Below are 26,586 nucleotides of genomic sequence, written 5' to 3'. Positions count from 1 at the left end.
GAATTACTTGACCCACCTCTTCGGAATGCTTCATTCACTTGGTCAAATATGCAAGAGTCTCCAATGTGTAAGAGATTGGACCGTTTTCTCTACTCAAATGAGTGGGGGCTGCTCTTTCCCCAAGGCCTTCAAGAAGCCTTAATCAGAAGGACATCGGATCACTGGCCAATTGTTATGGATACCAACCCGTTTATGTGGGGGCCAACACCTTTTAGGTTTGAGAATATGTGGTTATAACACACTAATTTCAAGGAGAACTTTAGAGATTGGTGGAGTGGGTTTCAAGGAAACGGATGGGAAGGTCATAAGTTCATGAGGAGGCTTCAATATGTTAAAGCTAAATTGAAGGAGTGGAATAAGTTTTCTTTTGGAGAGCTTAAAGAAAAGAAAAAAAGTATTCTCAATGATTTAACTAACTTTGACGCCATTGAGCAGGAAGGGGGTCTCAATCCTGATTTGTTAAGCCAAAGAGCCTCAAGGAAAGGGGAGCTAGAGGAATTAATATTGAGGGAGGAAATTCATTGGAGACAAAAAGCCAAAGTGAAATGGGTCAAGAAAGGGGATTGCAACTCTAAGTTTTATCATAAAGTGGCTAATGGCAGGCGAAATAGGAAATATATCAAGGAGTTGGAGAATGAGAGGGGATTAGTGCTGAAGAATGCCGAGAGTATCACAGAGGAGATCTTACATTACTTTGAGAAGCTTTACACAAATCCTACAGGAGAGTCTTGGGGTGTTGAAGGATTAGATTGGTCCCCTATTTCGTAAGTGAGCGTGTTAAGGTTAGACTCCCCTTTCACCGAAGAAGAGATTTCTAAGGTCATTTTTCAGTTGGATAGGGACAAGGCTCCGGGGCCAGATGGCTTTACTATTGCCGTATTCCAAGAGTGTTGGGATGTGATTAAGGAGGATTTGGTGGGAGTGTTCGCTGAATTTCATAGGAGCGGAATTATCAATCAAAGTACTAATGCCTCTTTCATTGTTCTAATACCCAAAAAGAGTTTGTCAAAGAGAATATCAGACTTTAGACCCATTAGTTTGATCACTAGTCTCTACAAGATAATAGCCAAAGTGCTCTCTGGGCGTTTAAGAGGGGTTCTACATGAGACCATCCACTATACTCAAGGCGCTTTTGTTCAAGGGAGACAAATATTGGACGCGGTTCTTATAGTGAATGAGATAGTGGACGAGAGAAGAAGGTCAGGGGAGGAAGGCGTCGTATTCAAAATAGACTTTGAAAAGGCATACGATCACGTGAAGTGGGATTTTTTGGATCATGTGTTAGAAAAGAAGGGGTTCAGTCCTAGATGGAGGAAATGGATGAGTGGATGTTTATCTTCAGTATCTTATGCAATCTTGGTGAATGGTAGTGCTAAAGGGTGGGTTAAGGCATCAAGGGGACTAAGACAAGGCGACCCTTTATCCCCTTTTTTGTTTACTTTAGTTGCAGATGTACTGAGCAGGATGCTTATGAGAGCTGAGGAAAGAAATATGATGGAGGGTTTCAGGGTGGGTAGAAATAAAACTAGGGTGTCCCATTTGCAATTTGCTGATGACACCATATTCTTTTCTAACTCAAGGGAGGAAGAGCTGCAGACTTTGAAGAGTCTTTTGTTAGTGTTTGGGCACATTTCTGGGCTCAAGGTCAATCTTAACAAGAGTAGTATTTATGGCATCAATCTTGATCAGGCTCATCTTTCAAGATTGGCTGAGATGCTTGATTGTAAGGCGTCTGGATGACCTATTCTCTATCTGGGGCTCCCTTTGGGCGGGAATCCTAAGGCGTGTGGATTTTGGGATCCAGTGGTTGAGAGAATCTCAAGTAGATTAGATGGGTGGCAAAAGGCCTACTTATCCTTTGGGGGGAGGATAACTCTTATCCAATCTTGTCTTACCCATTTGCCAAGTTACTTCTTATCCTTATTTAAAATTCCCGCTTCAGTGGCTGCAAAAATAGAGAGGATGCAAAGGGATTTTTTATGGTCAAGGGTTGGGGAAGGCAAAAGGGATCATTTAGTGAGGTGGGATGTTGTGTGCAAACCGAAGACAATAGGGGGTTTGGGTTTGGGGAATATTTCTTGGAGGAGTCTCGCTCTTCTAGGGAAATGGTTATGGAGGTATCCTAGAGAGGGATCAGCTCTTTGGCATCAGGTCATTTTAAGCATTTATGGTTCACACTCTAATGGTTGGGATGCTAACACTTTAGTAAGATGGTCACATCGCTGTCCTTGGAAGGCTATTGCTCAAGTCTTTCAGGGGTTTTCTTTGATTACTCGGTATGTGGTAGGAAACGGGGAAAGAATTCGGTTCTGGGAAGATTTGTGGTGGGGGGACCAACCTTTGGGAACCCAATATCCAAGACTATTTAGAGTAGTCGTGGATAAAAACATTTCTATTTCTTCAGTTCTCGGTCCATCTCGGCCTTTCTTGTAGAATTTGAATTTCCGCCGTAACTTGTCAGATTCTGAGATCGAGGACTTAGAAGGCCTCATGCGGTCTCTTGATGATTTGTATCTCTCTCCTTCGGTCCCATATGCCAGATTATGGTCATTATCCTCTTCAGGGCTTTTTTCAGTCAAATCCTTTTTTTTAGCATTATCTCAATCTTCTGGATCTCCTCAGAACTTTCCTTCAAAGTTTGTGTGGAATTCTCAAGTTCCTTTCAAAGTGAAGTCCTTTGTCTGGTTAGTGGCACACAAGAAGGTGAATACTAATGATATGTTACAAGTGAGAAGACCCTACAAAGCCCTTAGTCCTGATATTTGTATCCTGTGCATGAAGCACGGGGAATCAGCAGATCATCTTTTTCTTCATTGCTCCTTGACGATTGGGTTGTGGCACAGGTTATTTCAGTTAGCTAAGATGGATTGGGTTCCCCCAAGGAGCATATATGACATGATGTCCATCAAATTTAAAGGCTTCGGTAATTCTAAGAGAGGGATAGTTTTGTGGCAAGCTGCGAGCATAGCTCTAATTCGGGTTGTGTGGTGGGAAAGAAACGCAAGGATTTTCGAGGATAAAGCAAGGAATTCAGAGTTCCTTTGGGACTCTATTGTTTTCCTTGCTTCCCTTTGGGCTTTCTGTTCCAAGGCATTTAAGGGGATTCCCCTTAATGTGATTCAACTGGATTGGATAGCGGTGTGTACTCCATAGGGATTGGTCCTTAGTGGGAGGTCGTTTGTTTTATGTGTATTTTCCTGTAATTTAGTTGTCTTTGGTGGGAGGATTTCTCATCCTTCTTCTTGTACTTCTTTTTTATATTAATATATCTTTGTGGCGTTTCCAATCAAAAAAAAAAAAAAAATTAAAACCAAGCTTAAAGAGATTCCAATTGATAAAGGGAGGTATCAATGGTTGGTAAGAAGACTAATTTACTTGTTTCACACTAGACCAGATATAGCATATGTCGCAAGCCTTGTCAGCCAAGTTATGCACTCATCGTTGGTGTGTCACGTGGAAGTTATATTAAGGATCTCGAGATATTTGAAAGTTACACTTGGAAAGGGATTGATGTTTAAGAAGAATTATCATTTTCTTGTAGAGGCATATACAAATGCAAATTGGGTAGGATCTATCATGGATTGACGGGTCACTACAAGTTATTGCACCTTTATAGGTGGGAACCTTGTTATATGGAGGAGTAAGAAACAAGGTGTTGTAGTCAGATCAAGTGTAGAGGTCAAATACAGAGCCATGGGTCAAAGGATTTGTGAAGTTTTGTGGATAAAAACCCTACATAAAGAGCTAAGCTTTGAACCTAAAGAACCAATGAAGATCCATTATGATAACAAAGCCGTAATTGGTATTGCTTAGAATCCAGTTCAACATTATCAAACCAAACATGTTGAAGTGGATAGACGCTTTATTAAAGAAAAAATTGAAGGTGGACAGGTCACCAAAGGAGTGGTGACCACTAAATGGTATTTGGCTGACATTGTCACAAAGGACTTTCTAAAATTATGTTTGACTTTATTGTGTGCAAGTTGGGAATGCATAACATCAAAGCACCGGCTTAAGGGGGAGTGTTGGAAAACTGGGCCTGCTTTCTTGATACTTGTTTCTCTTTTGAGTCTCATTGATTAAATTAGAATCAATTAATATTTCTATATATATTCTAGAATAGGTTGTTATTTTAAGAGTAATTGTAGCGATTGTCTTTGTAATACTTCCCTTGTCCAGTTTATTTAAGTTTTACTCCAGAAGGGTAGGTGTGTATATTAAATTCTTGTAACCTAGTTGATCAATATACAAAAGTATTTAATTCAATTCTTTCAGTCTTTGGCTTTGCTCCAAGTAAGAGGAGGAAGCTTATTTTTTGTTCTTCTCTCTTCATTTGTTCACCTGATGGTGCCTATTTTATACACCATATGTACCTTGGTGTGTCTTTTGCATAGGCACTGCTAATATATATATTACTGTTTTGCCTATTTCCCGGACCTTGCTTGATAACGCTGATTGATTGCTTGGAAATGAAGAGTTATTTCAATATGTAGTTTACTTTTCTTGTTTGTTATAATGCTACATTCTATTGTTGATTTTCAGGTCATTTTGCTGTCCATATTGGTTGCTGATTTGTTGGTTTATGTTCTTTACTTGTCACCACTTCCCTTCTATTATCTTCCTTTTAGGCTTGCACCATATATACGGGTCATTCTTTGCATTCTAAATATCAGGTATGTTGATATATATATATATATATATATATATATATATATATATATATATATATTTGTGAAGTTGTTGATGCACTTCTAAACTTTTACTGAAGTGAAATATAAAATGCCAGTTATGATTTTACAGATTTATTTCATGAGCTTATATTCTGAAATGTTATAGCCAAATTGTAATTTATGTGTTGAGATTAAACCTTCTTGTTTTTATATAAAGGGGTTCTTCTTGTAATGATTGATTAATAATTCAGTGAACCAAGAAGAAAAGGATGGGCTACCCCTCAAAGTGCGCAAAAAGAAAAGTACAAGAAGAACCCCCATGTAACCAAAGAGCCAATATTTGAAGAAAATCTAACAATGAACTCTAATGTTTAACCTTTAAGAGGATATCCCTCATGGATGCATGAAATCATTAACAAAATCCTATATCTTAGAGGAGTCATGCTTAGCCAATTGATTCACTGTATGTTTAGCACATCTGGTTATCCAAGAGAAGGAACAACTCTAATCCTCTCTTTCTCTCTTCCTTTTTCTTTCTTTTAAATAGAAAAGGTTAGGGTTTTATCAAACCATAAATCCATTCTCCTAGGATCTCTCTTCTCTAAGGTCTCCTTCCAGACCCATGTAGCTTGACAATGGTTCAGAGTCTTGAGGTAGGGTAACCTTCTGCAGAAGCCATTTTTTTGGTGGAGGCGGATGGCTATTCGGTTGGTTGTGAGGGTAAGTTTCCATCTCTTGAGTTGGGGGTGGGGAGAAAACCTTCCACTTCGTCTGGTTCTTCTTCTTTGATCAAAGAGGGGGGCGTTTTGTTGGATTTGGCTAACAGCCTTGGTTTGCAAAGGGAGCAGATCAAAGGGTGTTTTGCTGAAGGTGAGGGCAATTGCGATGGGCTTGAGGGTTTGGTTCCCGACAATGTTATGGGTTTAGTTTCCCCAAGGGCTCTTTCTCACAACGTCAAGGGAGTGGAACATCCTTCGTGAGGTGAAAGGGATTTTTTAAGAGAGGGCTGACCCGGTAAAGACTTGGAGGGTGTGAAGGTTGTTGGGTCTGACGAGAGTCTCAACGATCTATCATTCCAAAAGCTCGTCTCCTTCAGTGAGTTACTAGGGTTGCTGGTGGAAGGTTTCGAGATAGAAGTCGAGTCTCTTTTGAGAGAGTTAGAAGTTAGAAAGGGTCACAAAGTGGTGGGATCAAGTGTCAAGAGAAAGCCTTACTCTACCTCTCGCGCTGAAAGGGAGCTTTGAAAGTTGAAGTGCTCCGTCAATTGAATCAGTTAGGTGGAAAAGGGAGAAGATGCAGCAAGAGTGGGTGGTAGTCGGCCTCTGAGTGGCCTAGCTAGTGCTAAGATGGGGGTTGGAAGGTGGAGAAGAAGAGTTTCTGTTTGTTGCTTGTAAGGTTTTTGTAGTTTGGTTTGTTTTGCAAAGGGCCTTGGAGAAGTAAGGTGTTATGGATATTGGACTAGGTTACTAGGAGCTTGCCTTTTTGTCTCACAGGGTTTTTTCTTTGTCTAGGGCCCTTTGTTGTGGGATGGTTGGTTGTCTCTTTTCCTTTCTTATGCTTTTTGGTGTTCCTTGTATACTCCGTGCGTACCTAGTGCGCCTTTTCTTGCACTTTTAATATATTCTCTTTTACCTATCAAAAAAGAATCAAGTCAAAGGCAAGGTAATCACCAAGATTAGTTTATTAGGCAAAGAAATTGGTAGTGTGGGCTCCTAAAAGCGATCTTCCTCATCTTGATTCTTTCCCTGAATAGTGTTTGTGGTTTTGATGAAGTAGGGTTGATTTTCAAAAAAGGTGGCACCCATGCTAATAAAGATTTTCTAGAAATTGGTTCATAGCATTTATATCCTTTTTAGGTAAGTAACCCATGAAGATACGTTTCAATGCACGGGGATCAAGAAAGACCTATTTTGTTTTTGGACATGGACAAAGGTTGTGCAACCAAACTTTAAGAGGCAGAGATGTGAAAATTTTATGTGAGGATAGAGTTTTGAGAGACTATTGAGAGGAATTTTGAACTTAAGGACCATTGTTGGAATTTTGTTGATCAAATAAGAAGTGGTAAGAACAACTTCTCAAAAGATTTTTTAGAATTCCCATGGTGAATATGATTGCCCTGGTAACTTCTAATAGGTGCCTATTTTTCCTCTTGATAAATACATTTTGTTGAGGTGCATTAAAGTATGAACATTGATGAACAATTCCTTGCTTCAATAGGAATTTCGAAAAATAGAATTAAAAATACTCTCTTCCATTATCAGTCTGAGGGACTTATATTTGTGTTTGGAATTGAGTCCTTAACATATCATGGAAATTTTTAAAAACTCTCTCTACCTATGATTTTTCTCTTAAAAAGTAAACCCAACAAACCTATGACATTTGTCACACGTAAAGGTCTCCAAATATCACTGTGCATAAGTGAAAAAGGTTTAGATTCTTTATATGGATGGAAAGGAAAATAGACAATGTGATGTTTAGTTAATTGACAAATTTCACATTGCAACATCAAAGGATTCTTGTTCTTGCCGGTGGGTAGAGTGGAGAATGCTGAGTTACTGGCAGCTGAGCTTGGCTGCAAAGTGTGATCTCTCCCTTCCACTTATTTGGGGCTCCCTTTGGGAGCTTCGCATAAGTCTGTGAAGGTTTGGGACGGAGTGGAAGAGCGGATGAGGAAGAAACTTGCCTTGTGGAAGAGGCAATTCATTTCTAAGGGAGGAAGAATCACTCTCATTCGGAGTACTTTGGCGAGCATGCCAACTTATTTTATGTCATTATTGCGCATGCCAAGAGTGGTTAAATTAAGACTTGAGAAAATACAAAGGGACTTTCTTTGGGGAGGGGGAGCATTGGAGAAGAGGCCCCATCTTGTTAAGTGGGCTGTTGTCTGTACTCACAAAAAATGGGTGGATTGGGGATTAGAAATCTCTCCATTCTTAATAGAGCCCTCTTGTGCAAATGGAGTTGGCATTTTGCGGTTGAAAGAGACTCATATTGGAAGCTTATTATTAGTACGAAGTATGGGGTTGAAAGAGGAGGGTGGAGCACTTGTGGGGCTAGGGAGGGCCATGGGGTTGGGCTTTGGAAGGAAATCAGCAAGGAAGGTTTGCTACTGCTCAATAATGTATCTTTCTCGGTGGGGGATGGTAAAAGGGTGAGGTTTTGGAAAGACATATGGTGCGGGAACACCCCCCTTTGTGAGGCTTTTCCCACCTTGTTTGATTTAGCGGGTTCTAAAGATGCGTGGGTTGCGGACTATTGGGACCCAATAGGGGAAGAGGGAGGGTGGACTCCACTTTTCCTTAGACCTTTCAACGATTGGGAGGTGGAGGAGGTGGAGAGACTCCTATCGTCCATTCAAGGGAAGAGGTTGGATGCTGATGGAGAGGATAGGATGCTGTGGAAAGGGACGAAAAATGAGATTTTCACTGTAAAATCTCTTTACAAGTCTCTTGCTCATAGCTGTGCAGTCTCGTTTCTGGGCAATATTTTTTGGAGTCTGTATGTTCCTTCAAAGGCGAGTTTTTTTGCTTGGGAAGCTTCTTGGGAGAAGGTCCTTACTCAAGATCAGCTCAAGAGGAGGGGGCTGGATTCTAGCCAATAGATGTTGCTTATGTTGCGTTGAAGAGGAAATGATAAATCATATCCTTGTTCATTGTTCTAAGACGAAGATTTTGTGGGATCTTGTGTTTTCTCTTTTTGGGGTTAATTGGGTGTTGCCGTTTTCGGTGAGAGACACTCTATTAAGTTGGTATGTTTCTTTTAAGAACAAGAATCATAGAAAGGTTTGGCGGGCAGCTCCTCTCTGTTTATTTTGGACAGTTTGGAAGGAAAGAAATAGGATAGTCTTCGATAATGAGGCTTTGTCGACTCAAAGATTGAAAAACTCATTTGTTTGTAATCTCTTATCTTGGGCTAATTCTTCTATAGCTGTAGGCCCTTTATCTTTGTTTAACTTTGTGGATTGGTTGGGTTCTTGTTGAGGGCCGGTGAGTGCTTGTGTTTTTGTTGCTTGTTTTAGGTGTCTCTTGTATACTCCCTGTATGCTCCGGGTTGCCTTTCAAGCTCCCTTTCTCTAATATATCTTTGTGCTTTTGCCTATAAAAAAAAAAAGGATTCTTGTTCTTGAATAAAGAAGGAAACAATTGTTTTAAATAAGAAAAACTGGGGTGACCTAATCTAAAGAGCCACAACATTATTTGATCACCACCAAAAAGAGAAATATCACTGCTACTCCCAACTTGAGCTTGTCCACTTTCAATGGCATCCCCTTCGAAATAATATAATCCATCAACTTCTCTAGCATTGCTAATCGTCCTCCCTGAATATTGGTTCTGAACTTCACACTGAGAATGAAAAAAGTTAGCAATGTCGTTCATGTATTTTGTAAGTTTACTGACAAATAAGAGCCTGCACGAAAGTTTTGGCACATTAAGTGCTGAATTTAGTGTAAGATTTTTTGACATAACTAGTTAGCCTTTCCTTGCATCAGGTGACAAAGATCCATCAGCAACCTTAATTTTAAAGTTCATCAATAAGGTGTGTACGAAGAAAATAAATTGGACATATTGGTCATGTGGTCGGATGCCCCTGAATCAATGATCTAGGTACTCAAGTAGGAGATAGGACCCTTGAAGCACTTAGAAAATCACCTTTTTGGGCCAGTGAACAGAATGATGACGGTTTTTGAAAGAATTAGGACTGCCTTATTATCCTATACGGATGTTCCAATTGTTCTTTGCTGAATGGTGAAGGATTTTCAGTTTGCCCTAGTTGACTTTCTATGGCAACTTGCATTTCATGGGTGTTCTTATCAGATCTACAGCCTCAGTTTGGAAAGCTTGGCCTTTTTTTTGTTCTTTTAGCTACCTTTCCACCTGATTTGTGTCCTTCCATCATTCTATGGTTTTCCATGCAATTTCCAACATGTCTCCTGTGTATGTTTAGGTTTGTTGTAGTCATACCAAGGGGCATCTTTTTCTCCTTATTTATTAAATCTATGATAATTCTCATGGGTTGCATCAAGAGAAGAAGTCTCTTGTTATGCCTCTCCCATCTTTACAATTTTCCTGCTTTCTTCACCAAAAATAGCAAAAAATGTTCCATGGAGATCAGGAGCAGGTTCTCTTCTTAGTAAACAGCTTGTTACCTCATCAAATTTAAGTTTTAGCCCAAACAGAAGTTCATGGCTTCTTTCTCGTTCAAGAATCTCAGCAAGTTTGGCTGCATCTGCTACAAACTCCATTTCCCAATGTTGATGAAGATCTAACTCCTGCAGTAACACTTGCAAGATATTGTGATAGGTAGTGACAGAGAGTCCCCCTTATTTGGTAATATGAATTGCTTTCTTCAATTCAAAAATCCAGGAAGCATTCCCTCTCTTTGAGAAAGTATTGATGATGACATCATAAATCTCTTTAGCAGTGGAAAAGTACAAATATGGTTTTCCATTTGCCGTCATGGAATTAAGAAGCCAAGACATGATTAGGGAGTTTTCAGATTCCAAGTTCTCATAACAAAGGATCTGACATTTTGAGTTTTGTGATAGTTTCCAATAAGTATCCTATCTTCTTTCAACTCCTAAAGTAACTTGGCTGATAGTGACCATTTCAGATTTCTTCTATTTAGTTTTTCAGTCCTAGTCTAGAGGGTAGGATTATCAAAATAGGTGGCAAAACTATGGATTGAATAAGTTTCAGAATGGGTATTTTCTGATATCTCAGACTTGGCATAAATCTATGAGGGACAAAGAGGTATCAGCAGAAGGCCAAGAAAAAATGGCAAGAACACGATTTTTATTTTTATATTTTTTGGAAGAACATCCAAAAAGGTTCTGAAACCATGAGCAGGTTTTAGAAATCTGCTTAATTCTCATTAACTTGAATGACATTTGTACAAGTCTGTTTATAAAGACACATAATACGAACAAGATAAGAGAGAAAAACAACTATACAAAATAATTCTAGCCAAGGAATAAGGAACAAAAGAGAAAAAAAAAAAAGAAGGCAACTAATTGAATTAAAAAACTTTTGACTTTTATATGATCCGTCATCCCTGATTTGGTGCACTAAATCTGATTAATTTAAATCAGAGATCTTGATTTGATTTTTCCATAGAATCTATGGGATGCATTCTAATTGATAGGATGCCAAAATGATGGTTAGGTGGCCATGTTGTTACTTTTGGATTTGGAAATCAATTTTCATATGTTCCTTATACTTTTCTCAATTTGTTCAATTCACAATTGGGGATGGATCCAATGTTGCTTCTTGCAGGACCCATTTATTAGGGTGAACTCTCAATAGTTTCTCTCTTGATCTCTTTCTCACCTCTTGGTCTAGGAATGCTCCTATTTCTTAGTCTCAATACTCAAATGAACTTCGAGTTTGCATGTAAATTATCAAATCAGGAAATTGATGATCTATTTCTGTTTTTACTCTTCTTATATAATGTTTACCACTCTCCCTATCTTTCGGATGAGAGATGACTGAACTCTGGTGTCTCTAGGCGTTTTCTCATCCAAATCTTTTTGCTATGCCCTTTCTAAGAATTGTTCTCTTATCACCTTTTTTTCAAAACTTCTTTTGGAAAGCTAAAGTTTCTAAGTCCAAGCATTTTGTTGGTCTATGACTTGTAAAAGGTTTCATAGTAACTATTGTTGCACATCAAGAGCTCATATTTAGCACTTTGTCCTAAACATAGTATTTCATGGTCCAACTACAATGTTATTAGATAATCTTTCCCTCTGCTACTTTGTTGCATTGGGGTTGTGGAACATATTTTCTCTCCATGCCCGCACACCTCAAGATGTATTACAGATTTCATACCCATTGCTTCCAGAGATATCCAGGCTAGTCCAAGAAGTAGGCTGATTTGCAGGGGGGCTATGCTTTGCTATTGTCAATATAAAAGATACTAACAGAAGATTCTAAACCTTCATTTGGTCCATGGAAACCATGAGAAGGAAAAGAATATGCTAAAAATAGCATGAGGAACCAATCCTTTCTTAAGTAATTTTTTATCATTTTCCTTTCCCCATAGGGTGCGCTTGTTTGTGTGTGTTCCCGCCACTATCGGTTTTTGTATATGTATACATTGTGTATACCTTTATTTTAATTCATTAACCTTTTACTTATTAAAAAAAAAGAAAAAAAAATCATTTTCCTTTCCTTTCCCCTTTTTCTAAGAACTCTTTTTTTTGATAGATAAAGGAAATTCATTAAAAGCCAAAAGGCTAAAGAGAGTATACACGAAGTATACCAAGATACAAAGGATCAAGAAACAAAAGGTTCTGACCCTTACTTGGTGGCTAACCAGTTTACAAAATCAAACAACGATAAAGTATGATCCTTAATATATACCCTAGCCCAATTCACAAAAGTGTACAAAAAAATGGATTTGATAACTTGATCGTTTCTTTCCACATCATCGAAGGCTCTTCTATTCCTTTCTTTCCAAATAGTCCACATTAGGCAAAGGGGGGCAGTTTTCCATGCTTTCTCCCTTTTCTTGCCCACAAAAGATCCATACCATCCCAGGAGATTCCTTTTCACAGAGGAGTGCATCACCCATTGCACCCCAAAAAGGGAGAAGGTTAGATACCATAACATTCTGGCCTTCTCACAAAACAGGAGAAGGTGATCAATAGACTCCTCCTCATTTTTACACAAGAAGCACCTGTTGGGGATGTTCCAACCAAATCTCTTTAGGCGATCAGTGGTGAGTAGTCTGTTCCAAGCCGCCTCCCAACCAAAGAAACTAGCCCTGGTTGGAGCCCAGGACTTCCAGATAGTACTGACTGGGAAGGGGTGGTTGATGCCCATTGAGAGTGAGCTATAAAAACACTTAACAGAGAAGGTCCCATTCTTATTTGCTTTCCACCTGAGCGAGTCATCCACACCTCTTCTAATAGCCAAAGGATGAAGCTTGCTTAATAAGTTTTCCACTTCTCCCACCTCCCAATCATTGAGGTGTCTGATGAAACGAGGTCCCCAGCTACCCCCAGCTCCGTCCTCCTCCCAGGCCTCAGCAACCAAGCCTTCTTTGTTGACTGAGAGATTAAATAAGATGGGAAAAGCTTCTTCCAGAGATTGATTTTCACACCACAAGTCCTTCCAAAACTTCACTCTGGTGCCATCCCCTACAAGAAAGCGGGAGTGAGATCGAAAGTCTTCCCAACCGTTTCTGATGGCCTTCCAAACGCCCACCCCATAGCGATCTCTACCACCTTTTGAGCACCAACCCCCATCTTGAAGGTCATATTTACTAGAGATAATTTGCTTCCAAAGGGAGTCGTTCTCATTGGCAAATCTCCACAACCACTTACCAAGAAGGGCCTTATTAAAAATAGCTAGGTTGCGTATGCCCAAGCCTCCATCCTTTTTAGCGGCACAAATAACCTTCCAACACACCAAGTGAGGTTTGTTTTCTAAAGCGCCCCCTCCCCATAAGAAATCCCTTTGGATTTTTTCGAGTCTTGCACAAACTCTCTTCGGGATCACAAAGAGAGAGAGAAAGTAGGTTGGGAGGCTAGAGAGGGTGCTTTTTAATAAGGTTAGACGGCCACCTTTGGAAAGGTATTGCCTTTTCCAGAGAGACAATCTTTTCCTGAATCTTTCTTCCACTGCATCCCACGCACTAGTGGATTTGTAGGGGGCTCCAAGGGGAAGACCCAGGTAGGAAGTAGGTAAACATCCAATCTTACATCCCAAAATTGAGACGAGGGACTCCATGGGGGGGCACTCCCCCACTGGGATGGCCTCAGACTTGCTCAAATTGACTTTTAGCCCTGAAATCGCCTCAAACCACATGAAGGTCCAGCTAAGGTATTGCAACTGAACTGCATCGGCGTCGCAGAAGATTAAGGTATCATCGGCGAATAGGAGATGGGAAACGATCAGCCCCTCTCTGCCTCTTCCTCCCACTTTGAAGCCAGAAAAAAACCCCTCATTTCTTGCACGTGACAGCAGCTGGCTAAGAGCTTCCATGGCAAAAAGAAAGAGGTAGGGGGAGAGAGGGTCTCCTTGCCTCAATCCCCTAGAACTACGGAAGAAGCCCGTGGGGCACCCATTGATGAGGATCGAGAATGAGGCCGTGGACCAACACCATTTCATCCAATTGATCCATTTGTGCCCAAATCCCATTCTAGACATCACATCTATGAGGAAGTTCCAATTTACATGGTCAAAAGCCTTCTCAATGTCCAATTTAAGGAGGAGGCCCGACACGTTGTCTTTTAATCTAGAATCAAGGGCTTCGTTGGCAATAAGAACAGCGTCTAGAATCTGTCTCCCATGGACGAAAGCTTGCTGCGAATCAGATATCACCTCTCCCATCACTGATTTCAGCCTATTAGCAAGGACTTTGGCTAGTAGTTTGTATACACTCCCTACCAAGCTGATTGGTCTGAATTCTCTTAGGTCTTCAGCCCCTTCCTTCTTGGGAATGAGCAAAAGAAACGTGGAGTTCAAACTTCTCTGGAAGGTCCCATGGAGGTGAAACTCTCTGAAGAGCTCCAAAATTTCTGATTTGACAACATCCCAGCAAAACAACCAAAAGGCCATTGTAAATCCGTCCGGGCCTGGAGCTTTGTCGCCACAGCAGCTGCTTAGGGCTGCATAGATTTCCTCCTCAGAAAACTCAACTTCTAGGCTGCTGGCCAAGCCTTCTCCCAGCTCCTTGAAGTTAAGGCCATTGATATTAGGCCTCCAATCCCCTGGTTCTGAGAGGAGGGATTTATAGGCCCTACAAACGCCTTCTTTTAAGTCATCACTAGAAGAGAGAGTGACCTCATTTATTCTAATTTTAGATATGAAGTTCTTCCTTGCCCTAGCATTGGCCATTTTGTGGAAGTATTTGGTGTTCTTGTCGCCTTCTTTTAGCCAAATTTCTCTTGACTTCTGTCTCCAAGAAGTTTCTTCCAACAGAGCCCATTTCTTGTAGTCCTCAAGAGCCTGATTTTTAGCCTCTACTTCGCTAGCAGTGAGGGGGCCGTCATTCTCCCTGGACTCCCAACGCTGCAGGCGAGAGAAGGCTTCTGCTCTATTGAGAGAGACATTGCCTATCACCTCCTTGTTCCAGTTCTTCAAGTCCTTCTTGAGCGCCTTGAGCTTCTCAGCAATGCAGTGGCTACTAGAACCATCAACAGAATACCCATTCCACCAGCTTCGGACTAGGTCTTGGAAACCATCGATTTTTAGCCACATATTTTCAAACCGGAAAGGGCTTTTGCCTGAGGAGAATCCTCCAGCTTGAAGGACTATAGGATTATGGTCAGAAATCAAACGAGGGAGAGCAGCTTGGGTGATGGCAGAGAAGTGGTCTTCCCACTGGTCCGAAAACAGAAAACGGTCCAGTTTAGAGGCAGCTTGAGAGTTCAAACCCCCTATCCAAGTGTAAGGGCCTCCAGCCAGAGGAAGCTCCTTTAGCCCCAATTCCCCTATAACCTCTGAGAATCTTCTCATTTCAGTTGTGAGCCTAAGGGAGTTCCTTCTTTCCTCTGGGAATCTAACAGCATTGAAGTCCCCTCCTAAGCACCAGGGGTCCTCCCAGAGGCCACGGATGGCACTAAGTTCCTCCCAAAAATCCTCCTTTTCACTGCTAATCACCGGCCCATATACCCCAGAAAAAATCCAAGTGAAACCATCGACACAGTTTCTGAAACGGATAGAGATAGAGTACCCCCCTCTTTCTACCTCCAAGTTCTCCAATACTCTGTTGTCCCAGAGGAGCAGGAGACCTCCTGCCGCACCCCTAGCATCAACAGAGGCCCAATTAAGAAATCTTCCAATACCCACACTGTTGACCATTTGCTGAGACATCTCTTTCACCTTCGTCTCCAAAAGGCAAACCAAATCTGGTTTTTGGTTCCTTACCACGCCCTTGATCAACTTTCTTTTCTCTGAGTCATTAAGCCCGCGAACATTCCAACAGAGAATTTTAATTCTCATTAGTCAATTGGTACCAAATCCCAGGAATTGTGGCCGGACTTTTTGGCTAACCCTGAAGTCTCCCCATAACTAACAGAGCATTCCAACCTTTTTAACTCTCTTTCGAAACGGGTGGTGCAAGATTTTTTCTTCTTTCGTCGCTTGCAAAGGGTGCTATTTCCCGTCCTCAGCTTCAATTTCTCAAGTAAATTCAGAATTTCAACCTCGTGTCCTTCGACAGGCATTCCCAAGACTTTGCTAAAATGGAAGAGATTGGAAATCTCCTCCTCTGACCATACTTCTTCGCGCGGGGAGATATCCGTGTGGTCCTTCTGCTTCGCCGCAAAGTCGGGCCTCAGGACCACTGTCGACCCATCTCTAAGCATCAAGGACAGAGGAATCGGCGTCTCTTCAGTCTCTCTTGACGTCGGATCCAACTGTCCAGAGCATCCCCTTTCCCTCTCGGATCCCGTAACCAAGAATGGAGTAGAAGAAGGAGAAGAAGGCATCCCATTCAAGGGGGGTGGAGGGGGCAAGAGCATACCTTGAAGGTTGCGGCCTTCGGCAGTGGGAGGGAGGTCATTTGTCGATGTTACTTCCAAATGGGACGGCGCTTCCAACTGGGGGCTCTCAGCGGAGAGTCCTCTCCTCCGGCGCGGGGAGTGGGAAGGGGTTCCCAGCCCTAAGTCACTGGAAGAAACTGGGCCAAGGGGTATATAAGTGTTTCCCAGAGGCTGGGCCTTCCCTAGCCCAGGCCCAATGGGGCAGGCCAGGTTCGGGTGGGCCGAGGAGTCCAGACCAAGGCCCAAATCCAAAACGCAGGCAAGGGCCTGGTGGGCAGTTGACATTGACTTGTCTGAGGCGTCGTCTCTCCCCAAAGCCGGCGGAGACAGCTTTACAGGCTGCGGAGGCAGCTTTTCAGGCTGCGGGGGCGGCTTTTCAGGCTGCGAAAGGGCTGAGGAAGAGGGCGGAAAGCCCACGCTCCCCTCGGCGCGTGAGTGGGACCCTTCGTCGTCCTTGCGCTTCCAAACACCGGCCCCCTGGGAAGGGAGCACAGTGGAGATGCGGGGTTCTTCTTCCCACCAGAGCTGCATAGCGAAACAAGAGGAGCCGGCGACCACCTGCAGAGAACTTGGGTGATGCCAGTCACTGGTTTCGATGAGGATTCTGGCCCACTTGAGATTCCGACGTTCGGCTGTGTTTTCATCCACAGCCACAAATCTTCCACAAGAGTCCCCAAACCTCTTGAATAGGCTTCTTCCCCATAGGTGCAGGGGGAGGCCTAAAATTTTGACCCATACAAGGCGCGAATCCCCGTTGTCTTCCTTAAGGCAGCCCACTGAAGGCTTCCATTTTTCAAGGTGGAAGCTTCTTCCTCTAAAGCTTTTCTCCCCTAAATTAAGCACCCTCTCAGCTTCGTCCGCAAACTCAAATTCCAAAAACAATAGGTTTTCCCTCATGTTAGACAGCCAGAGGTTCCCTTCTAGGAGCCAGGTATTTTTCGCCCAAGCCCCGAAGGAAACGGGATCAGGGAGGCGGTCCGAGTCTCCCTTCCAAAGGCCAATCAGACACCTATCCAGCATTTCCTCATTTCTCACGAGAGATTCTTTATCAGCTTCTAACCAGATGGCATCGCGGGGCGCGGGACAAGCCCGAAGGGGGATGGAGGCTTTGTCCACTCCTCTGTTAGGCAGAGCTTGAGGTAGAGCACCTTTCCATTGAAAGGGAGAGACACCCAAGCTTTTCAGTTTACTGACGAGCAGATTCCAGCCTCCAACAAGGCCCCCACCTTCTGGAAAAGCCAAGGAGAACCTTTTGTTCTCCACATCCCTTACAACGCAAAACAGGAATCTCCCTGCTTTGTTGCTTCGCAGTTCCAGGCTATAGTTTCTATCCCCTTCCGACCAAAACTTCTTGAAAGGAGTTCTTTCCTGTAGCACACAGCAAGTCTCAACCCCTTCAAGCAACAAAGATAGACTTTTCCCTCCAAATCTAATCCATGAAGAAGACTTAGGGCCTCTCTCACAGATTTTCCCACGCACTCTCCCTTTCTGCTCTTCTATGATAATCTCAAAAGTTTTCTTCTCAACACCAAACCAGCATCTACCTCCAGGTTTCATGGTTTTAACATTCACCCTCCAGGGGTTTCTCTCTAGTCCCTCCTTAGGTTTCTGTGTATGTGTCCTTTTTCTAAGAACTCTGAGTTACATTACTTAAACCTCACTTATGCTAAACAAATTCATGCAAGTGCAAATATTAGTTGTCTGCTAAGAGAGACCTGAAGACTTGGATTTGATCAGATGTTATTTGATTAGTTAACAAAGACCCTTCTTGCTACACTTGGTGTTTGCCTTCCTTCTCTTTGAATTAATTTTTTATTATCTAACCCCCTAAAAATTGTGCATTTGGGATTATCAAAATATCAACAAGCATGAACCTTTTTGAAAGGTAACCAAAACATTTTGTGATGGGTAGTTGGATAATCATATGAGGAGTTATTATGTTCATTATTCTGTGGCACATGCCTTACCAAAAAATTATCTTGTTGCACATGCACGTCCTAAATTGCTTGTTTTATCATTAAACTATTTCTTCATGATTGGTTTTGTGATTAGTTTTGTGATTTCTTTTGATTTTAATTTTTATATTAGGGAAGTACGAGCAACTATGGTTATTCTAGCTGGAATGCTTGGCACATACCTAAACATCATGGTTTGTTTGCTATCCTATCATAGACTAATTATATATTTTGTTGTTGTACTTGCAATTCTTTATCATTCTCTAACTATTTAGGAAAACATATGCTCATCTAGATGTTTCTCTTGATAACATACTCATGGGATGATGTACTTTGACTTCTTTCATTTGTGTCTTGTTATTTTGATTTATTATTTTAGTTGTATCCATGCAGATTACACAATGTTTTATGTACTCTCACTTATTATTGTCTGATTTTCTTCAAATGCAGGCTCTAGGACTATTGTTTCTTCTGTTCGCAAGTTGGGTAGCATATGTCATGTTTGAAGATACCCAACAGGGAAAGACAGTGTTTACTTCATACCTAACTACATTGTATCAAATGTTTATTTTATTCACCACATCCAATAACCCAGATGTATGGATTCCAGCATACAAGTAAGGGAAACTTTGATTCCTCATATATTGTTGAATTTTCTACACTTCTAGTCCATGATACATGTACAAGTTAATTTCAGCCAAAAAACCCATTGTAAACACAATAGGATCTGGGTGTAGATGTGAGATCCATGTAAGATACGCTTATATTGCATCAAATAGGGCTATTTAGTCTACAACTGTTTTATCTATTTCTTTATTTTTTAAAATTGTGCTTATATTGCATCATATATAATTATTTCTCTCTTTATCTATTTCTTAATTTAAAAAAAAATTACATGATAGTATAAAATAAATTATAATAAAAAAAAATACAAATAAAATTTTGAATTACTTTATAACTCTTGTGATAGATTTAGTGCTTTAGCCTTTTCTTAATTTTTTTAAAAAAGGTATAATGATATATTAATTAAGAGATTATTTCTCTTTATTTGTTTAAAAAATAAAGAATTTTTTAATTAATTTATAACTCTTGTACAAATTTAGAGCTTTATTTTTCTGTGATTTTTTTTTTTTAAAAAAATTGTAATAGATAAAATTTAAAGATAAATTTAATAATTAACGACTTATAAAATTTAAAGATAAATACAATAATTAATAACATAAAAATCTAAAAATAAATGTCAAAATTAATTTCTTAAAAACTTTGGAGATAACTTGTAATAATTAATATAAAAAGTCAAAATTTTTGCATGATAAAAAATTAAATATGAATTATATTTTATCATCATATAAGGTATTAGAAGTTCCTATTTACTAATAATTTGGTATAATTTCTTAAAGATTTTTCTTTGCATCTTATTAAAATAAACAACCTATAATATATAGATTCTTCATGTACAATTAGTGGTAACATCAAGGTAAAATAACATTTAACATCTTATTATTTCTTAACATCTTATTAAAATAAAAAAGATATGGTAATCCCTTGTATGCTTTGTGGCTTTTTGGCCTTTTTGTTATTCAATTTGTGCTTATTTATCAAAAATAAAAAATAAAAAAGATATGGTAAGTATATTTTCTTACTACAATTAACTAGTAGTATTATGGATAACTTATCTTATTGTTCTTATGTTTAGTGTTAATTTTTGTTTCATTAATGTTGTATCCAAGTAGCCACGCCCATAGTTGAGATCCTTTTTAGTCGGATCCTCATGTCCTAGGATTTTGGGATGCAAAGGATCCGACACTTACATGTACTGGCAACTAACAACTGTAACCGAACCCATGTAACATAGCTGCTAGATTTTCTTGAGGAGAAAGGGTTGCATCCAACTCGAAGCTGTTAACTGCATATCATGGACCTCTGATAAATCTCTATTTCAGCTCTGATTTTCTTTTATTTTTTCACTTAATTTTATTCAAGATGGGTTAAATGTGTTCTTGGTCTTGTATCTGTTCACTTGTGATCAATGAGATGATTTTGTCATTCTCTTCTTATTTGGGATGATAAAATTGACTGGGCATATTTTCATCATATCGAATTGATTTGTACTAAGAGAACTTGGCCAAGGTTTAAATGATGGTTTTGGATTCAACTCATATGACTTCATACATCTGGATTGATGTAGGCATGTAGCTATGTACTGTAATGGCATGATAGGATATACATTTAATTAAGTACCATACAAGAAGCCACCTAGATTCAAAGAAGAAGAAAAAGTAGACAGCCCATATAATTAACTGTAATTGGAAAGAGTGTTAATCTGAAATCACCAAGAAAGCTAGTTCTCCAAGAATATTTCAATGCTGCACAATGAACTGCTCTTAATATGAAACTGACTTTTGCATTTTTTTCTTTTTTCTTGTTTGTTTTTTCTTTTATTTGTCAAAACCATCCTCTTTGCTGTGTTATATGTCTAATACATTATATATTCTTGCTAATGAGATAAAATGCCTTCTATTTTCATTCATAAATTTTTTGGTTAAGTTTTCATACTCTTGTAAAGTTTCTGCAAATAACACTGTTCTTGCTTTGTCTTTTCCTTTTTAAAAAATAAAGCAAATGTCTTTTAAGATGTTGTCCTGACTAAATCTTCTCCCCTCTGGCATTTCATGGTATAAGTGCATTTTATGACTGTTTTGTTTGCCTTTTATCATCAGAAAATTTGCCTGCTATGATTAGGTGTAAAATGCTCTATAAAAAGTTGTGACAAGAAACCTCAAGGGATGGTGAAGGTAAATCAATAAAAAACAAAAACAAAAAAAGAAAAAGACAAAAAACTGGAAGGTCATTGTTTGGCCTCTCAAGGGAAGCCAGTGTTATTTTCATTTTCAGAAACAGTGATAAAGGTTTCTGTAGTTCACTTTTGCAATGTCAAAATTTGAGACTAAATGAATGTTTCTTTTAGCATTTCCTGACATTCAACTGGAAGTTGTCACATTCTATCCTTTACTTCCAAATCTCAATATTTGTTTACTAGACTTGTGCTGATATTATGTTATGATGTGATTGATGTTTATGTATAATGTTTATCTATCAAAAAGAAAAATGTTTATGTATCATGTTTATGTATTATATGGTTCTCATATTTCCATCAGTGAGATTTGAAGCCTTGGTACAAAAAATTTCATAAATTGGATTTTATTTTTCAGGGTTTCACGTTGGTATTGCCTGTTTTTTGTTTTATACATGCTATTGGGAGTTTACTTCATGACCAACTTGATCCTTGCTGTTATATACGACAGCTTCAAAAATCAGGTGCAAATTCATTACACCCAGTATGCTGCTCTTGTAGGTGTGGTAGTAAAACAGATGCTACCATTCTACATATGTTACTCTTTTTCCTAGCGCTGCAGTCAATGTCTCACTATTAATTTTTATGATTCTTTCACATTCTATGGTCAATAAAGAACAGAGGTAGACTTGCTTATATCTCCTTTTTGTTGCAGCTTGCAAAACAAGTTGCTGAAATGGACCGAATGAGAAGAAGAATATTGGAGAAAGCCTTTAATCTCATAGATAAATCTGTAAGCATGAATTGTTTGATATTTAGATCCATTTTAGCATACTTTTCAATGAGCTTTTCCTGTCTCCGTGTTTCAGTATCTACTTTGTGAAGAGGGTATACATGTGCTGTGCCTTTCACTCAATCTTCATCTCCATTTTAGACTATTCATCTACATTTTTTTTTATCCAAAACAAACAAATATTGATATGACTTTGAAAATACAAAGGACAAGAAATCCTTCTAATATTTTCAAAAGCTGATAAGAAAAGGAAACCTAAAAGTTGGTGAAGAAATTCTTCATAAGAAGACCAAAATAGTTACACAGCCCAACAATATAACATTAACATATAGAGGGGCGAAAATCCCTACAAAAAAAAACCTACTTGGCTGCTCATTTCGCTAACTGATCTGCAGCATTACTAGCTAAACACGAAGCTGAAGATAAAGCAGCCCAAGCTGCTAGAAATATCTTAAAGTTGGTGAAGCCAGCCATTGCACTTCCAAGGACCTATCTAATATAGACACCTAAGAAATCATGATTGCAAAATCCTTCTTCCACCCATAATTTGGATAGATTCAAAGTCCTGGCCTTTAACAAGCCTAATAAAAATGCCAAAATCTTTGCCTACTTGATATTGAATAATGATGTGATTTTTTGTTTACTTACAATCCTGTCATTGTATTACTCTTGAGATCTGACAGGACTTCTCCACAGAGAGAAGCAATCTTCTTTGAGTTAAGGAAATCAATGGCATTTCAGCATATATAAAAGCAGGGAAAAATTAAGAGGGAAAAAAATGGTTACTGATCAAAAGATGTTTTTAAACTTAAGCTTCATATATTTTTATTTATTGGCCTCAAGAAGGGGGAAAAGTATTACCAATCAAATTTGGAACCTCCCATATCTCCTCCCCAACTTCTTATGTTTTGTAATGGAAGAAAATCTTCCCTTTTAGAGCAGATTCCATTTTGGATTAGGCAGGGCCTTGTTACAATCCAGCATATATAAAAACAGGGACAAATTTTTGAACTGAAGCTTCATATATTTTTGTTTATTGAACCCAAAAAGGGGGGAAAATGTTATGTATCAAACTTGGAACCTCCCACAGCTTCCCTTTTAGAGCGGATCCCATTTTGGATCAGGGCAAGGCATTATTACCAAATAAAAATTATGAATTGTTATGTTAATTAATATTTGGGTTATCCCTAGATAATAGATGTCATGAAATATCTATAAGTAAGGCTACTGCCTTGTGGATTCTTATTTGTAGACTGAAACTGTGTGCAAGTGTGCATGTGACACACTACATATATTGTCCAGGTGGTCTGTCAGAAAAAAAAGGGCATCCAGTTCTATTTTCATTTTTTGAAAATATAATAGTTCTTTGTCTTGCTTTTGTTATTCTTATTTTTAAAGTTGCTATTATTGGTATATTTAAGCTAGTTGTTTTTGTGTTTTGACATGGCTGTGAAGTTTAGTTGTTTTTATGTTTTCACATAGATGCAATGATTTTCTTTGATGCTTTTATTTATTTATTTATTTATTTTTCTGAGGCATGTTATATTTGGGACCTGCTTTTGTTCTGTAACAGAATCTTGGATTTCTGAAAAAAGAGCAATGTATTCACCTATTTGAAGAATTGAATAAATACAGGTATAACTTGTCCTTGCTGTTTTCCTTCTATTTTACTTCTACTTGATGAAATTCAATCAGTTATTTGGTGGATAATATTGAGTGTGTTCAATAGTACAAAAAAGGGCTGCAGGAAGAATGACAATCTCCAAAATGGTGATAACTGATAAGTTAAAGGGTTTCTAGTTTTTTACAATTATTGAGATGTCTTTTTGGTTCCCTTGAAATTCCCTGTACAACAGAGATGACTTAGTTTCTCTTCTTTCAGGTTCTGCCTTGCATAATTTCTCTTTGGCAATTATCGTTGCTTTTTTTCCCCTTTTCTTCAGTATCTCCCTCTTTTTTTTCCCCCCTTTTCTTAAGTAACTCCCCTTCTTTATATGATGCAAAAGAATGGAAACAGTGTCATCTAAGGGGCATGAAAGAATCACACCAGGAACCCTACTTAGTTTATATAATGATATAACAGCATAGATATTGCAACTGGCAGTTCCTGGAGTAAATGGACCATAGGATGCTTTATCTGACACCAAAACCTACTAATTTCCACTGAATTACTAAGGATTTTTTCTAAGATGTGACTTACCTAAGAGTTTCCAGGCATCTCCCAGGCTCAAATGTTAACCTTTGACTGAATGAACATGTGGTTGAATTGCTTCATCTGAACAAGGGCTGTATCTAGCATTCAATTTCATCTTGTGGAACTAAAATGAGGACAAAAGTCCTAAGGAGGATTTCCTTTTGAGTCCTTGTTTCCAAATCTTTGGTGAACACCATTTGGGCAAAATGGCAAAATGTGATGCTTCTCCAACATCTCTAAGTCATCCAATGTCCAATAAGAGAAAGAGGTCCTAGTTACTTTTTTTTTTTTCTGGTAACAATATGGTTGTTTCTAGTGACACTTACATTTACCTTTTTATATAATGTTTTGGAAACCACCTAGAGTTAATGTTTTCAAAATTGGACTGATCATTGAACTAGAAAAGTAATTAGTTCATGGTTCAATGGTTGAACTGTGGTCAAATTGATGACATCATAAATATATATTAATAATAATAATAATAATAATAATAATAATAAAAAAAAATGAAAAATATATAAAAATAATTAAAAATTTTAAAATATTTCATCATTTTATTTTTTGTATTACCATATTAATCATGACTAGGATAATATGAAATGTATGAAGATTTTTTATTTCATTAAATAGTATAATTATAATATTTGATTGTTAAAAAATATCAAATATAAAAAATTCAAATTGTGTTTTTTTTTTTATATTTGACAAAAAAATGGGAAAATCTCTTATATTTCAACCAAAGAATATACATAAATATATAGGAAAAAACTATGCTATAAAAATAAACTCTCCTAAGAACTAATCCCCATAAATCAGGGATGTTAACCACTAGAATATGCATTTTAATTACAGGACATATACATAGTTGTAATACACCTTTTGTCTCTATTTATTTATTTATTTATTTTATCAGAAACAAACATATGTATTAATTAAGAATAAATAAAACATGAGAAGGATGAGAAATCTTTTGTCTCTACCTATTGAGCTGTAAAATCGGCACAACTTATTCACACCATAATTACTAATTCTCACAGTCCCTCTTAAGTTGATGAGTGGATATTTTCCATTCCCAACTTGTTAACAATAGAATAAAATGCAGTACCACTCAATCCTTTAGTTAACACATTTGCAAGTTGACCTTTGGTTGACACGAAGGGAGTACAAATTAGTCTACTATCCAACTTCTCTTTTATAAAATGTTTGTATACTTCCACATGCTTGGTGGGGTCATGTTGTAAAGGGTTATGCGCAATATTAATAGTTGACTTGTTATCACAATATAGCTTCATAGGTCTTTCCCACACAATCTTCAAACCTTCCAAAATTATTTTCAATCATAGAAGCTCACAAACTCCTAATACATAGCTTTGAACTCAGCTTCTATACTTGACCTTGCAGCCATATTTTGCTTTTTGCTTCTCCACATTACAAGGTTACCTCTGCGGAATGAATAATAGCCTGAAGTCAACTTGTTGTTGTCAATTGATCCAACATAATTTGCATGTGTATGCTTCTGATGTCAATTCATTGCATCTTCAAAAGAACACTTCCATGGAGTATCTTTTAGGTACTGTATAATTCGATATGCTTCTCGAAGATGTACTTCTTTTGGGTTGTGCATAAATTGACTCATCACTCCTACAACATAGGCTATGTTTGGGTTGATATGAGAAAGATAGATTAGTTTGCCAACCTATCTTTGATAGGAATCTCTATCTACCATAACATTTTTTGTGGCCTTACAAAGCTTGTGATTATGTTCAATGGGCATCTCCACTGGTTTACACCCTAGTTTCTTTGTCTTAGTTAACAAATATAACACATACTTTTGTTGGGATATAAAGATCCAATGTTGAGAGAGTTGCTAAAAAATGAGAGAGAGCGAGGGTGAACATGCGAGTGAAGGTGAGGAAGGGGAAAGCCGGGCGGAAAATCGTGGGAAGAGGAAGGGAAGTAGATTTGTGGTGGAATCGAAGGTGTTCGAGGTAGAAGCTGAGGAGAGAAATGGTAAGATCCATGTCATTATCTCGGAAAGCAAGGGAGAGTTAGTGTCTTGGGTCCGTCTGGGGCCGGCGAGTGTGGGGCTGTTCATAGAAGGGTTGACTCAGTGCATGAGGGATGGGAAAGAAGGAAGATGGGAGAAGGGCTGGAAGGAAAAAGGGAGGAACTACTCTTTGGTGAGAGAGGTCAACAGGGCTGGGAGCTTCATCCGCCTAGGGGTGACAGACATGGAGAAGAGGAGATTTGGTATCTGTATACCAAAAGGTAAAGGGGAAAAGGGAGGATGGGCTTCTATGGTGGAGTCCTTACGGAAGGTAGGACTTTGGTTCGAGAAAAAGGAAATCAATCAAGGAGTAAGGGGTTCATGCAGGTCGTACGTGGAAGTGGTCAAGGGCCCGGAGTTCAGGGATGCCACAAGGGTCAGAGTGGAGACAAAGGAGGAGGAAATAAGGAGCAACGTGAGCAGATTGAAGCAATGCTTGATAGGAAAATGGAACCCTAGATCAGCACGAGAAGAGGATTTGGCGGGATTGGGGTGGTCAGTGGCAAGAGCGTGGGGTTTGAAAAGTAAATTAGGTTTGGCTAGACTGGGTAAGGGTTGTGCTCTTATGGAATTCGAGACTGTGGAAGAAGCCAAGAGGGTCTTAGCCTCGGGGGTGAGATCAGTGGGAGGGATTCAGCTGGGATT

General features: G+C 39.0%; 1 protein-coding gene across 4 annotated transcripts in view; it reads left to right on the top strand.

Moving 5' to 3' along the window:
- TPC1 (two pore channel 1) overlaps nucleotides 1-26,586 on the top strand; it is a 122,420-nt gene that overhangs the window by 10,757 nt on the left and 85,077 nt on the right. For all 4 annotated transcript variants that reach the window (XM_010658654.3, XM_059740889.1, XM_010658655.3 and 1 more), the window contains 6 exon segments: nucleotides 4,543-4,673; nucleotides 18,247-18,307; nucleotides 18,564-18,730; nucleotides 21,326-21,431; nucleotides 21,623-21,700; nucleotides 23,274-23,335. In XM_010658654.3, coding sequence (XP_010656956.1) covers nucleotides 4,543-4,673; nucleotides 18,247-18,307; nucleotides 18,564-18,730; nucleotides 21,326-21,431; nucleotides 21,623-21,700; nucleotides 23,274-23,335 — 605 coding nt within the window.

This window comes from Vitis vinifera, chromosome 12 (assembly GCF_030704535.1).
Source record: "Vitis vinifera cultivar Pinot Noir 40024 chromosome 12, ASM3070453v1".
NCBI classification, from domain to species: domain Eukaryota; kingdom Viridiplantae; phylum Streptophyta; class Magnoliopsida; order Vitales; family Vitaceae; genus Vitis; species Vitis vinifera.
This window is presented reverse-complemented; position numbering and strand designations above follow the sequence as displayed.